Below are 16,366 nucleotides of genomic sequence, written 5' to 3' on the forward strand. Positions count from 1 at the left end.
AAAAGTTTAGGATATTTTAAATGAGCTAGCTAACCTACAGTCTTTCTGAATGAAATAGTCTGACATTCTCCATCAATTTTAATTCTATTAACTTTTTATGAACTTTACTATAAATTCCTCACAGGGCTGTTTTCAACTAGAATATAAATATCAAATCTATGAACTTGAATATAAATATTATAAATTATGAATACATTTTCCCAGGGGTACACTTTCCTCAAGAGAGCTTTATTTTTGAAAACCTCATGAAAACACATTTACACACACAAGTGTATGATGCTGCAGGTACTTAAACATGTTACCGTGCTCCCACTGATGGGCTAACCTGTTGCAGAAAAGCAAATAAACAATAAGAAACAACTTGCAAAACCCAGTCCAGATTAGCAGCAGGTACAGTATAAAATCAGAGACAGTTCTTGTTTAGGAAAATGACCATATCCGCCTTCTTAGGCAGGATGCGTGAGCGTTCTGGACAGATAGTGTCTCCTGCTGTGGAAAATACACGTTCGCTGGGTGTGGAAGAAGCTTGAACGCATAAATAGGAGAAAGCTAGATCTGACAGCAAAGGATAAGTCTTTTGTTGGTTCCACCGGACCACCACCATGTAGCAAGGTCGTCAGACATAAGTATCGGTGGAACGTCCTGGTACATATGCAGCTCTCTCTCCACTCGTTTCTTGATGGACATGGAGCTCTGTTATTTCGCGGTTATTTACATTTTTTTTGTAAAGTGAAGCCACACTTTCGACCGCCGACGCCCGCTATCCATGCTTGAGCTTGACTGACTCGCTCGGCTATGCTAACACTTCCGGGGGTGGTCGCTTCTTCGTTGGTGTTCAGCGGCTTCTTCTTCCGGTTCGGCGAAAATATTTTTTTCCGGTCGGCGGACTAAATTGGCGTGACAGCAACGAAAACAGGAATAGAAATTTAAACTTTTGAACGATTCCGGGAGAATCGGAAAGTTAGTCCCGGTTCCAATCGATACTCGATACTCGATACCCAACCCTACTCTTCAGACATATAGAAATGTTTCCACCTAGCCGTGCAGTTCAGTTCAGTTCAGCTCTTCATAGTGCGGCCTGGAACAGAAATCCTTGAACGAGTGTGTGTTTGCACACTGGGGTGTGTAAGCGTGATGGCGGTAATAGTGTATCAATTTAGTTTAGTGTAACCCTAGGTGGTGTTCTTTCTTCTTGACATGTGCTCGTTTATTACAAGACAAAGATAAGCTTTGTTTGGCCAAAAGTGTGTTTTTCTTTTTGCATGGTAGCGACCATACTTAGCCAACCAATAAATCCACTGCATTGTGTCAAGTACTATTGTACTATTATTGTAAGGTTAGTAACACAGGATAAGGATGCCAAAAAGTTGTAGGGATGCAGATTGATTATGGTACCCACCAGAAATGTTAACATAAGTGCATTACCTTCAGTGGATTTGTCAACACCAATGCACCACAGGGTTTTGGAAATTATTCCAAACTAAAGTAAAACAAGTGAAACATGCGATATGTTTGATTTTTGGGATGCAGAGTAATGGAAATTTAAAGGCCTACTGAAACCCACTACTACCAACCACGCAGTCTGATAGTTTATATATCAATGATGAAATCTTAACATTGCAACACATGCCAATACGGCCGGGTTAACTTATAAAGTGCAATTTTAAAATTCCCGCCACACTTCCGGTTGAAAAACTCCTTTGGATATGATTTATGCGCGTGACGTCACAAAAGCAACGGAAGTGGTTGGACCCCATCGGACCCGATAGAAAAGCCTCTTGTTTTCTTCGACAAAATTCCACATTATTCTGGACATCTGTGTTGGTGAATCTTTTGCAATTTGTTTAATGAACAATGGAGACTGCAAAGAAGAACGTTGTAGGTGGGATCGATCGGTGTCTTAGCGGCTAAGTACAATACTGTAATATCTGTGATATTTGCATTAGTGTACTGTCTTTAAGGGTTTGGAGAACGCGCATGCGCGAGTGAGTTGGCGGAGAACTTGTGTGTGTGAGCGTGAGTTTTGGCTAACAGCAGCTCGTGTATGTGTGTGCGTTACTTTTTGAACTACAACCAGTTACCGCTTTTTAATAAAGCGATTGAGCAGCGCTTCCTCGTCTGTGTGACTCCTTCTCCACTGCGGGGCATTACAATACTTACAGCAACACAACAAGGACTACTTACTCCGCCTAGCCGATGCTTGCCGCCAAACCCCCGGATGAAGTCCTTCGTCGTGCCGTTGATCGCTGGAATGCAGGTGAGCACGGCTGTTGATGGGTTTCTATCTTCATTTGAGAACGATGCTACGCGCTAGCTCAGTAGCTAAGTGTGTCACCGATGTATTGTCTTGGAGATAAGTCACTTTAAATGTCCATTTCGCGTGCTCGACTCTCATTTTCAAGAGGATATAGTATCCGAGGTGGTTTAAAATACAAATCCGTGATTCACAATAGAAAAAGGAGAGAGTACATAGTTCTGTGAGGTCTGGTTGCTAAGTTAGCTTCAATGGCGTCGTTAGCACAGCATTGTTAACCTTCGCCAGCCTGGAAATCATTAACCGTGTATTTACATGTCCACGGTTTAATAGTATTGTTGATTTTCTATCTATCCTTCCAGTCAGGGGTTTATTTATTTTGTTTCTATCTTCATTTGAGAACGATGCTATCGCGCTAGCTCAGTAGCTAAGTGTGTCACCGATGTATTGTCTTGGAGATAAGTCACTTTAAATGTCCATTTCGCGTGCTCGACTCTCATTTTCAAGAGGATATAGTATCCGAGGTGGTTTAAAATACAAATCCGTGATTCACAATAGAAAAAGGAGAGAGTACATAGTTCTGTGAGGTCTGGTTGCTAAGTTGCTAAGTTAGCTTCAATGGCGTCGTTAGCACAGCATTGTTAACCTTCGCCAGCCTGGAAAGCATTAACCGTGTATTTACATGTCCACGGTTTAATAGTATTGTTGATTTTCTATCTATCCTTCCAGTCAGGGGTTTATTTATTTTGTTTCTATCTTCATTTGAGAACGATGCTATCGCGCTAGCTCAGTAGCTAAGTGTGTCACCGATGTATTGTCTTGGAGATAAGTCACTTTAAATGTCCATTTCGCGTGCTCGACTCTCATTTTCAAGAGGATATAGTATCCGAGTTGGTTTAAAATACAAATCCGTGATTCACAATAGAAAAAGGAGAGAGTACATAGTTCTGTGAGGTCTGGTTGCTAAGTTGCTAAATTAGCTTCAATGGCGTCGTTAGCACAGCATTGTTAACCTTCGCCAGCCTGGAAAGCATTAACCGTGTATTTACATGTCCACGGTTTAATAGTATTGTTGATTTTCTATCTATCCTTCCAGTCAGGGGTTTATTTTTTTGTTTCTATATGCAGTTAAAGCACGATGCTATCACGTTAGCTCGTAGCTAAAGCATTTCGCCGATGTATTGTCGTGGAGATAAAAGGCACTGAATGTCCATTTCGCGTTCTCGACTCTCATTTTCAAGAGGATATAGTATCCCAGGTGGTTTAAAATATAAATCCGTGATCCACAATATAAAAAGGAGAGTGTGGAATCCAATGAGCCAGCTTGTACCTAAGTTACGGTAAGAGCGAAAAAAGATACGTCCATCACTGCCTCTCAAGTCCTTCACTGTAACGTTCCTCATCTACGAATCTTTCATCCTCGCTCAAATTAATCGGGTAATCATCACTTTCTCGGTCCGAATCTCTCTCGCTCCATTGTAAACAATGGGGAATTGTGAGGAATACTAGCTCCTGTGACGTCACGCTACTTCCGGTACAGGCAAGGCTTTTTTTAATCAGCGAGCAAAAGTTGCGAACTTTATCGTCGATTTTCTCTACTAAATCCTTTCAGCAAAAATATGGCAATATCGCGAAATGATCAAGTATGACACATAGAATGGATCTGCTATTCCCGTTTAAATAAAAAAAAATAATTTCAGTAGGCCTTTAAACCAATACAGATAACCGTTAATTTCCAGACATTTACAACCGATAACGTTAACCAATGTTTATGTATGTAATATATTTACTCAAGATTTTGTAAGAAGAAATTAATTTAACAGTTCACATTTTTGCACAAAATGTAGACACTCTACCAAAGAATATACAAATCCATTGTAGTAATAAGGACAATAGAACTAAGCCAATAAGATTCTACATCGCAGTTAAACCAATAAGATTCTACATCGCAGTTAAACCAATAAGATTCTACATCGCAGTTAGCAACAACACTTTAACAAGGAGAGTCACATTTCTTGTTGATTGACAAAAATAAAATAATATTTTCCCTGACAGTATTATCGTTCCTGATAAGGGTTGCTCTTCTTCTGGACTATCTTGCCAGTTATGCAGATTTCAGAGTTATTTCTAATCAGTTTGGAGTGCACAAATGTAGCGTGAAGAGGTTTGTGTACGCTTTATTATTCGCCTTTACTATACCTGCTTTGTTCTTTTTAATCTAATTCGTATTTCCTTTGGGAGTCCGAATGAAGCCAGCATTCTACATTTCCTTTGCTACCTTTTAAATAAATCTCTGTTTCTTTTTTTTCTTCAATTGATGCACTTGAAAATGTTATGTTCTTTTAATTTGTGAAGCAAATAAACAGTCTTGTCTTCATTGCAGTTGTTGCCTATGTATTTATTGAATGGTATCTGCTTCTGGGTTGTATCCCCCGCAGTGAGACTGGCGCATGCACAAAACCAGATCTGGTTTTCAATCGCATAATCCAGATGTTAGTCTGATTTTTCAAAACCCGAACACGATCGGAATAGTGTTTCCATGGGTTGTAGGATACTTATTTAGAGCCGAACAAACTATTTGACATATCGGACTAATTTGGTGCATAGATACGTACTGAGTATGAACAGTGCAATTACAAATTTTTTATATCTGACCCAGGCCTCTTTTGTATGTGGATATAAATAGAATATATATGTGATGTGTCCTCAATGTATACGCTCCCGCGCTCTGGTCGCATTCATCCGACCAGAAACTCATCAAAAAGCGATAAGCGTCACAATTATTCGCCAAAATAGACTGTTTCAAAATAAATAGTTGACAATGGAGCAGAAAACATGTGAAAATAGTGTTTTAAAAACTCACGTGAAAGTTCTACCACTCCTGACTCAGACTGCTCGCCCACGGACACGCTTTTTAAGCAGACATCGAAGCAAAATCTATTTTAAAAATATATCTTCCTTCTTAGTCTTCTAGGCGCAATAATTCGGTTCAGAAAATGTTGACTTTGATTGCACAAAATCCTTGAAATTGCCACAAATGCGCAAGTACTGACACTGACTAGAGTTGAAGCCATGTTTACTTCCGTAAACACTGCCGTCCGTGCGACGTCATGACGTCATGTCTGCATACAGATGAGGTTGCATTCACATTAAAAATCTATTTTTTTTGTAATGTGAACGGCCACATAAAAAGATTGGCAAAGACAAAAGACAAAACAATCGCAATTAGACATTTGACCCTGCAGTGTGAACGTTGCCTATTTGTGCAGATAACGCTTCTCAAACACTACTACACTACTACACATCTACAGGTGAAGTCTCAGTGTCCTTACACGCTCTCTAATGCGACTATTGGTCATACGTCGTGTGTCTCCCATACACCGGGGGCGCCTATTTCCTTTAAGCGCAGATACATTTATTCCTTTTCCCTTTGACTTATGACGTCACACCAAAACAAGGCATCTTCACCAATCACAAGTCAACAGCCCAACTCTTGTTGTACCTGATGTCCGCTTTGTCGGCACAGATTATAAATATGATGTCTCTAATGGCTATGCTGATGGTGAATAGCAGACAGCATTAAAAAAAGGTCTTGGATTGTGCCACGAACATGACGCTACTATCAAGAAGGTCTCAGAATTGCTGGATTAGATGTGGGTCCGAAGCAAAGACTGGTGGGAGAGAGTTGTTTTGAAGGAATTTTCAGACAAAGAATCATGGAAATAAAACTTTTGAATGTCTCTAAGTTCATTCAGTAAGCTCTGTGGATTGATGGAAGGAGTTTTATAGCCCTAGGAAAATACCCTTTGTGCACCGTTTCTGCTTCAAAAGAGGGTTGCTATTGTTCTGTACAAACTTGCCAATTGTGCGGAATACACAGTTATTGCTAATCAGTTGGGAGTGCACAAATGCAGCGTGAAGAGGTTTGTGTATGCTTTCTTCTTTGCCTGCTTCATTCTCTTCCATGATCTTACTCATATGTGTTGAGTCCGAATGAAGCAGAGATTCTCGATTTCCCCAGCTACCTTCTTGAATAAATCTGTTTCTTTTTTTTCTTCCATCGATGCACTTCAAAATGCTCTGTTCTTTTAATTAGTAAACCAAAGAAACAGTTTCCTCTTCATTTCAGTTTTTGCCAATGTTTTAATTAAATGGTATTTGTGTTGAGACATGCGCGGTATGAGGGGTCTCGGTTTGGGCAGCACACACCCATTTGAGAGATCTGGTTTTCACTCGCATAATCTAGTCCAGTTTCTCAAAAGCCAAACACGGTCAGAATAAGGTGTTTCCAAGGGTTGTAGAATGCTATTTTAAAGCTGAACTATTAAATCAGACTAATTAAGTACATAGATTTTTGTGTGTGTAAAAACTATCTGTACGCCTGTGTTGCGATTCATGTGTTTGTGTTTAGATTTGCGTGTAAAAAAAAATATATATTTGTGTTTAACTTCACCTTTACTTTGCCTACACTCACCACTAGTCGGTGCCTAGCACCTAGTCATGTTAATAAGGTTGTAGTTAGCTTCCGATTCGAATGGTGGGCGATACTGATAGTAGCCAGACTGATACTTTTTTCTTTTTAAATTTTATCACTACTTTAGGGCAAAATAACGACACCAAGACAACTTTTTACAGCAATTTTTATCATGAATTTACCATAAAATGTTTGTAAATGGTACCAATTTGTTGAAATGGCTCTTATGTGCCAATAACTCTTCCCAAGCTAAATGTGCATCTATTACACCACTACTGTATCCAGTGGAAATATTGTATGTAAATCAAATCAAAACCGTTGTGTGAGCATTACAGTGTTTTTGCAGGTCAGTGCGAATGGGGATAGCTCTGTCAACAATGTGCAACCCTTTTCTAAAACAAAGGAAATTGTTCTGATTTTCACACGGCTGTTTTCATGTAAACATATCCCTAGTATTTACCTTCGGGGGGGTTCAAGTGAGCAAATGTGCAAATTGTGCCTCCCATGAAGAAATAGAGCATTACAAAGGTCCTTGTGATGACCCATCTTTCTCACAGGCATTGACTAATTCTGGCAACCCTCCCCATGTGTCTTCATTTGCTAATATCTCTTGGGCTCACTTTCTTTCGTCTTAGCATGATTAGCAGTGACGTTCAGACTAATCTGCTCACAATGTCATAATGATCCCAATTAACCTCGCTGCAGACGCCACTGCTCTTTGGTTGAATGACACACACACACAAACACAAAAATGTCATTTTTTGCAATGTTGATCTGCAAGTGTGCACACAATCAGAACCCGTTTCTGGACGCTGCGCAATGTACGTCATGTTGTGTTTGCTGCTCTCTTTAGATGTGATGAATGGTTGGCTGACTGGGCAGTTTTTGAGGCTTCAGCCAAGCAAAGTAAACATCCCTGTTTGTAGTGTGTGGTCATGTGACTGCAGTATTGGTCCAGACCTACGTAAGCCTGCAGCGTCGAACTTGGCTGTTTGCCCCACTGGCTGCAACACACACACACACACACACACACACACACACACACACACACACACACACACACACACACACACACACACACACACACACACACACACACACACACACACACACACACACACACACACACACACACACACACACACACACACACACACACACACACACACACACACACACACACACACACACACACACACACACACACACACACACACACACACACACACACACACACACACACACACACGCGCACACACACACACACACACATCCTCACTCTACAAACGTTACATTATCCTCCTACCTCTGCCACACCTGCGCTGTTCATTTTGGAAGGAATTGAACTTTCATCTCGAGGAGCATATGTACTGACAATAGGGGATTTGTTTTTTCTCACTTACATTTCAAGAGCCACTGAAACAAATCGTCTTGCTCATTAACACAAATTGATAGTAGTCCACTAGTGTGAATAAACTTGTGTTGTTACTACATATGCATTTTTAATTTCCCCTCGGGGATTTATAAAGTATTTCTGATTCTGATTCTGATCAAGGATTCAAAAGCAAAATTAGCTCTGAACTTCTATTTTACTACCAATGCGCATAGAGCTGCCTGAAATGGTCATTATAGTAGAGATCTGCATAGGGATCACTCAATGTCATCTAACCGAGGTCTTGCTGTGAGACTGACACGCCTTTGCTTGCTGGTAGAAAAGGTGGTACAAAGGTGGTACAAATTGTATTTGTGTGCTGCATGCCAACAACATAACAAAACACCACAGATTGGACCATATGGTGCCATAAATGTGGAGGGAACTGAGTGTCTCCATGGTGATATGCAAAAACCTAATTTATATAAGGTGGTCTGCACCATATTTGCACTTGTTATTAATTGTAAACACAGTCTTAGTACACACATTTTTTTTTACTTTGCACATGGTGTACTTAGTACTTATTTGCCTCTTACAAGATCAGGTACTCTCATCTCATATTTTTTTTTTCAATTACGTATGACCTCAAAGTAAGCCACCACGCTGCCAAAGAAACTTCTGAGTTCCAGCACATTGATAAAGAAGGTGACAAATATTATGGAATTCAAGAAAGGCTCTGCCCTGCCTGCACTGCGCTAATGTAGCTGTCTCTGCCAACCAGAGTTCTTAATAAAACTAACAGTAATGTTGAATGTTAATTTTTGTATTCCCTTTGCCTTTTAAAACTGTAATTATTTTCTGTAAAATGTGTTTCTGTTAATATTTCTGGGTGTCTGGAACAGATCAATTACATGTACATTATTTATTTGGGGAACATTTTTTTTGGTTTTTGTCCGATACGGTTTTCGTCTGACCTTGTGGAACAAAATATTAATGAAAACCAAGGTACAGATTTAATATACATTACAATACTTTATCATGTCATCATCAACTTAAGCTAGATCACACCATCTCTTGTGAACTTGAACGTTCTCTCCCGCTCGAGCCTTTGGTCAAACATATGCTGTTGTTTGCATGCCAGCCTCCTCGGGCACAGATCATCTTTCTGACCGCACAAATGCATCATGCTGCTCGGCGTAAATCACTTGTCATGCCTATGTCATGTGAAACAACCTCTCCTTTTTTCTGGCAACTACATTTTACCCACCAATAGTGTAAAAAAATGTTTTTTATGCTAATACTGGCTTGAGAAAACAGTAGTTCTTCAACACCAGATAAGCTTCGAATTGATGGATTGCCCCAGTTGGTTAATGGCAGTGATAAAGGAAGTTTCATTAGGCGATCATCCTCAAAGACTCTTGACTAATTGCTCGCCAACTGCATGCAAGTCTGTACTGCGATCTTTTATGCCTTCTCTCCTTTTCTTGTTCATGTCCTATTATGTAATATTTAGTACATTTGTTCCCTCCCTCCGTCTCTCGCAGAGCTCCATCCAAATCACTTTTGACAGCAGTCTGCAGTTTACTGCCACTCCTGCAATAGAGACTGTCACCTGCACAGACCAATCAGCACAAAGAATGGTGGGTAATCTTCTCATACTGTATAATAACCTGGGTTGTACATCAATTAAAGCATGGTTTCATTATATATTTAAAATAGTTTGCAGTTGCAGAATCCTGCACACACACTTAAAAATACAAATGACTAAAATATTACCTCCCTGTTGGAAGTTGCTAGCAGAATATGTTAATCTAGGTTTGACAGTACATTAAAAAGCAAGTTCATAACATGAAAAATAAATACAATATAATATAACCCTTTTTTTCCAACACAAAAGGTTTTTAATTGTTTTGGCAAGTGCCAATTTTTAAGTTGATGTGAATTTCTATTTGGTGAAGGGGTATATTTTAGCTGAAAAGACACAATATGTTGTCTTAAAGAGATATTTAATTTATAAGTACACCCTAAAATCAGAATCAGCTTTATTGGCTAAGTATGTTTAACACACAGGGAATTTGACTTGGTAGACTGTGCACTCTTTGTTCAATGCAGGAAACAAAGAAAAATGTGATAACTACAAGAGAGCACAGTACCGTGGTTGCCATTGTATATTGAAAAATCTATTATTATTATTGGAGGTGTAACGATTAATCGATATTTTAGTATATCGATTTATATTCCCAAAATTCAACTCCTTCGACCTGTGCACGGAAAGTCGGCATTCCGGAAGATAGGTATCGATCCAACATCGTTTTAAAGGGCAGTATATTGATTTTAACTCTACTAAAAAAAAGAAAACATTGTATTTAAGAACGTCAGACTTTATACGAAGTTTAACACTTTTAATGATAAGGACGTTAAATGTTAATCAAGTCTGTCTGCCCAATGCCATCAGTCTTCAAAACAAGAAGGGCAGATCAGATACCTACGATGGCCGATAAAAGTCACAACAAACGGAAACGCCACAAAACAGTCATTACGCAACAACACAACAACTTTCAGCTACAGCACGATTGCAAAAGCCACAACAAATACAAACGCCACAACACAATAATATAAAGCCGCAACACATTTTTAAGCCACAAAGGCAGTGACCCCCAAGCAAGTTTTGCCGACAGACCAAGATGAGGCTGAAGGTTAAAACAGTGCAATAAACAGAGAATAATAGTATTATTGAATTTGTAAAAAAAAAAAAAAAGTAATTTATGACTTAAAAAGTGGTCACACTTCACTTACACCTTTGTGTATCCAATGTAGTGTGTGGCTGAAACTTGTCCGCTGTCACTTCCGTTGCGACTTTATATTGTTGTGTTTTGGCATATGGTTGTTGTGTTGTGACGTTTACATTTGTTGTACCTTTTCTCTACTACCATAGCTGTTTATTAAAATGAGAGTCGTAGCTGGTCAAACCACTGCTCATTTAGTCTGAAAAGATTTGGTTGCACTTATTTCTCAGGTAAACCCACTGATAATTCAACCTGAAGACATGTTGGGTGCACTTTATTTTTTAGATTAATATTGTATTATTTCTATGTTGAAAAACAACAGCAGAAGTAGCAGGTAAATCTACTGTTAAAATGTAGGTTACTGTACTTTTATTGAAAATGTATTGAATATTGAAAATAAGAGCATAAACTAATGTTTCCTCTTGTTAATTCAACTTAAAGTGTTGGTTGCACTTTATTCAAATAAAATGTGAACGCATTGACCATTAATTGTTGTTCACTTGTTTGTTTGTATCTATAATTCATTAATACATAATTCCTTTGCAAAAAATAACAGAATATATAAAATTTCACCCGCAGTGTCCAGTATCCAGTATTTATTTCACAGTCACACTCGTTGAATTTTTTTTGCTAAAAAGTTACTGAATCAATTTCAACTCACTGAATCATTTCGCATCATATCGTTCTAAATTGACTAGAATAGAACCAACCCGATATATACTACAGTACATTATGCAAACCTCCTGACATGAGAAAGGAGGTTGTCCTGAGATTATGTATAAAAAGTAAACCATTGTCTTCTCCAATTTCTATAGTTTTGTCCATACAGCACATCTAGAACAAGAAAGACGGGTGTGAAAGATGTTTTCAGTGTACATCTCTGTGTGGATGTGTGACGCCTTTCTTCTTCCTTGACAGGTTTTACATTGTACATGTCGGGTGGACACGGTGGCATTTCCTGTGACGGTTACACGGCAGTCCCCTGCCGCCATCGCCATGGACACCTATCAAATTACGATTGCGCCTACAGCAGCAAAGGTACCAAGGCACACCACCTGTTTTTTTAGTTTACACGTTTAGAGGCCAAGCCCCTTTGACAAACGAGCATTATTTGCATTGCCAGTCCAATAGCTAAATTGCAGAAAGGGCATGCTGCACTGATGTTTGATCCCTATTATATTATGCAGTATACTGTATACAGTAATATTATGTCGATAAGAAACTAATATCTTTTCTGTATCCATTGTCTGACTCCAACAGGTGGTCGCATGTCTGAAAGAGGTGGAAGACGAAGGTATCCAAGTGTCGTGGACTATTTCCAAGCAACCATCTTTTAAACTGTCAGCATCGTCATGCAAACTGCAGAGACATGTGAGAATATTCAATATCCACTGTACTCAAATGATGTGCCCTGCTCCATGTACATGATCTGCACTTGTATGTACACTAATATCTGCTCCATGTACTTATATGAACACTAGTTATCTGCTCCATGTACAGTATCAGCACTTGTATGCACACTAATGTCTGCTATGTACATTGTATGTCCTTATATGTACACCGGTATCTGCTTCATGTACTTATATGCACACTATGTTATCTGCTCCATGTACAGTATATGCCCTTATACATACACCACTATCTGCTCCATATACAGTATATGCCCTTATATGTACACCACTATCTGCTGCATGTACAGTATCAGCACTTATATGCACACTGATATCTGCTCCACATACAGTATATGCACTTATATCAGGGGTCCCCAAACTTTTTGACTCGGGGGACGCATTGGGTTTAAAAAATTTGGCCGGGGGCCGGGCTGTATATAAATATATATCTATATATCTATATATATATATATATATATATATATATATATATATATATATATATATATATATATATATATATATATATACATTGTCTTTATATTACAGCGAGTTAATCCGTTTTGTCATTTAACATCAATTAACATTGATGTTCATCAACATTTAACATTGTCACGTTATCGATGGGAAAATTCATTTTTAGACAATATGATTTGCCTGAGTGGCTAGGAGACACCGAGAGTAACAAGCGGTATAAAATGGATTAGAAAGGAAAGATCAAATAAAAAAATAAAATAAATAAATAAAATAAATAAATTAAATAAAAATATTTAAAACACTTTTTTTTTTAACTTGGGACTTCCCGTGGGCCGGATTTTGGATGCCGGGGGGCCGGATCCGGCCCGCGGGCCGTAGTTTGGGGACCCCGGACTTATATGCACACTGATATCTGCTCCACATACAGTATATGCACACTGATATCTGATCCTTGTACAGTATCAGCACTTATATGCACACTAATATCTGTTCCATGTACAGTATATGCACTTTTTTGTCCACTATCTGCTCCATACAGTATCTGCATTTATATGCACACTTTTATCTGCTCCAAGTACAGTATCAGCATTGATATGCACACTATCTGCTACATATACAGTATATGCACTTATTTGTAAACTATCTGCTCCATGTACAATATCAGCACTTACATGGACACTATCTGCTCCATGTACAGTATATGCACTTATACTGTATGTACACTATCTGCTCCATGTACAGTATATGCACTTATACTGTATGTACACTATCTGCTCCATGTACTTATATACACACTAATTTCTACTCTATGTATAGTATCTGCATTTAAATGTGCACTAATATCTGCTTCATGTACAGTATATGCCCTTATATGCGCACTGATATTTGCTGCATATACGGTATTTGCACACTAATATCTGCTCCATGTACAGTGTCAGCACTTGTATGCACACTAATATCTGCTCCATGTACTTATACGCACACTAATAACTGCTCCGTGTACAGTATCAGCACTTACATGCACACTAATATCCGCTATGTACAGTATATGCACTTATATGAACACCAATATCTGCTTCATGTAATTATATGCACACTAATATCTGCGCCATGTACAGTGTATGCACTTATACATACACCGATGTCTGCTTCATCTACTTACATGCACACTAATATCTGCTCCATGTACAGTATTTGGATTTATATGAACACTAATATCTGCTCCATGTAAAGTATTTGCATTTATAGGAACACTAATATCTGCTCCGTATACAGTATTCTGCAATTATATGAACACTAATATCTGCTTCATGTACAGTATTTGCATTTACCTGTATATGAACACTAATATCTGCTCCGTGTAAAGTATTCTGCATTTATATGCACAGTAAAATCTGCTTCATTTACAGTATCTGCATTTATGTGAACACTATTATAACCAAATTTGGTAACTTCAACATCAAACTAATTAAGACACATTTCGGTATAAAGCAGAAACATGTTAACCATTTAACATGTTAAATGCTTGTAAGAAGAAGAATACACTATATAGAAAATTTATAGCACAAAGAACTATAGAGGCAGAAATTAAGTACAAAAAGTATAAAAACAAGTTAACAGACATACTACGATCATGTAGAAAAGAATACTACAGTGAATTATTGGACAGGAACAAAAATAATATGAGAGCAACATGGCGCATCCTCAATAGCATTATTAAAAATGGAACTAAGAGGGACTACCCTCAATACTTCTTAGACTGAAATAAAAAAAATGACAACATAAAGGAAGTAGTTGAAAGCTTCAATAATTATTTTGTAAATATTGGACCAAAATTGGAAGAAAGGATTCCAGACCCAGTTCCAATTGAGGAATATAATAATACCATAGAGCAAAATCCAAACTCCATGTTCTTAAGTAATGTGACACAGGAGGAAATAGTTACAATCGTGAAAAAATGTAAATCTAAGACTTCAACTGATTGTAACGGAATTCATATGGAAACGATAAAAAAGGTTATTGAAGAGATCTCAGGACCATTAATGTATATTAGTAACCTATCATTTCAAACAGGTACATTTCCAAACAAAATGAAAATAGCTAAAGTTGCACCAATTTATAAGACTGGAGACAAACATCAATTTACAAATTATAGACCTGTTTCTCTACTTCCACAATTTTCTAAAATCATTGAAAAACTGTTCAATAACAGATTAGAAAGTTTCATAAATAAAAATAGAATACCGGTACTCGAGGAGAACCAATATGGATACAGAGCTAATGTTTCAACTTCAATGGCTTTAATTGAAATTACAGAAGAAATTACCAATGCAATAGATAGTAAAAAATGTGCGGCAGCGGTTTTTATGGATCTAACTAAAGCATTTGACACAATTAATCACAATATTTTAATCAAAAAACTAGAACGATATGGCATCAGAGGGTTAGTCTTAAACTGGATAATAAGTTATCTAACGAACAGGAAACAATACGTGAAGCTAGGCGAACACACGTCTACAACGCTAAATATATCCTGTGGTGTACCTCAGGGATCAATACTAGGACCTAAATTATTCAATCTCTACATAAATGACATTTGTAAAGTTACAAAAGATTTAAAGTTAGTATTATTTGCGGATGATACAACAGCGTTTTGTCCAGGAGAGAACACAAAGGAGATAATACAAATAATAACAGAAGAAATTAACAGATTAAAAAGATGGTTTGACAAAAACAGACTATCGTTGAATCTCAGTAAAACTAAAATAATGCTATTTGGTAACAGTAGAAGAGAAAGTCAAACACAAATACAAATAGACGGAATAGAAATTGAAATAGTAGATCAAACCAAATTTCTAGGTATAATGATTGATGATAAATTGAACTGGAAATCTCACGTAAAAAATATACAACATAAAGTAGCAAGAAACACGTCAATAATGAATAAAGCAAAACATGTTCTAGACCAAAAATCCCTTCATATTCTCTACTGCTCACTAGTGTTACCATATCTGAGCTACTGTGTAGAAATATGGGGAAATAATTACAAAAGTACACTTCATTCATTAACGGTGTTACAAAAAAGATCAGTTAGAATAATACATAATGTTAGATATAGAGAACATACAAACCCTTTATTTATTGAATCAAAAATACTGAAATTCCACGACATAGTGAATTTGCAAACAGCTAAAATTATGCACAAAGCAAACCATAACCTGCTACCCAAGAATATACAACAATTCTTCTCAAAAAAAGAGGAGAAATATAATCTTAGAGAAAAACGTAATTTAAAACATTTGTTTGCACGTACAACACTTAAGACCTTCAGTATATCAGTATGTGGAATTAAATTATGGAATGGATTAAGCAAAGCAATCAAACAATGTACTAATATGATCCACTTCAAGAAACTCTTCAAACTTAAAGTGTTTACAAAGTACAAATAAGAAGAACCATGACAAACATTCTCAATTTATTTCATCCATCCATTCATTCATTCTTAAAGTAATCTTACTTATCTCATCATATGAAATATGACTTACTTCACCAATTATTATTATTAAATTCTCACTATTATTTATTTATTTATTTTTATTGTGATTACTTATG

General features: G+C 37.5%; 1 protein-coding gene across 3 annotated transcripts in view; it reads left to right on the forward strand.

The window, feature by feature from the left end:
* c2cd2l (c2cd2 like) overlaps nt 1–16,366 on the forward strand; it is a 57,273-nt gene that overhangs the window by 21,312 nt on the left and 19,595 nt on the right. For all 3 annotated transcript variants that reach the window (XR_009826234.1, XM_062047792.1, XM_062047793.1), the window contains exons 3-5: nt 9,645–9,740; nt 11,805–11,924; nt 12,147–12,257. Coding sequence is in view for 2 of the 3 variants with exons in the window: in XM_062047792.1 (XP_061903776.1) it covers nt 9,645–9,740; nt 11,805–11,924; nt 12,147–12,257 (327 nt within the window). In the remaining variant the exon portion in view is untranslated. The remainder of the gene's footprint in view (nt 1–9,644; nt 9,741–11,804; nt 11,925–12,146; nt 12,258–16,366) is intronic.

The sequence above is a fragment of the Entelurus aequoreus genome, linkage group LG05 (genome assembly GCF_033978785.1).
Source record: "Entelurus aequoreus isolate RoL-2023_Sb linkage group LG05, RoL_Eaeq_v1.1, whole genome shotgun sequence".
Classification (NCBI taxonomy): domain Eukaryota; kingdom Metazoa; phylum Chordata; class Actinopteri; order Syngnathiformes; family Syngnathidae; genus Entelurus; species Entelurus aequoreus.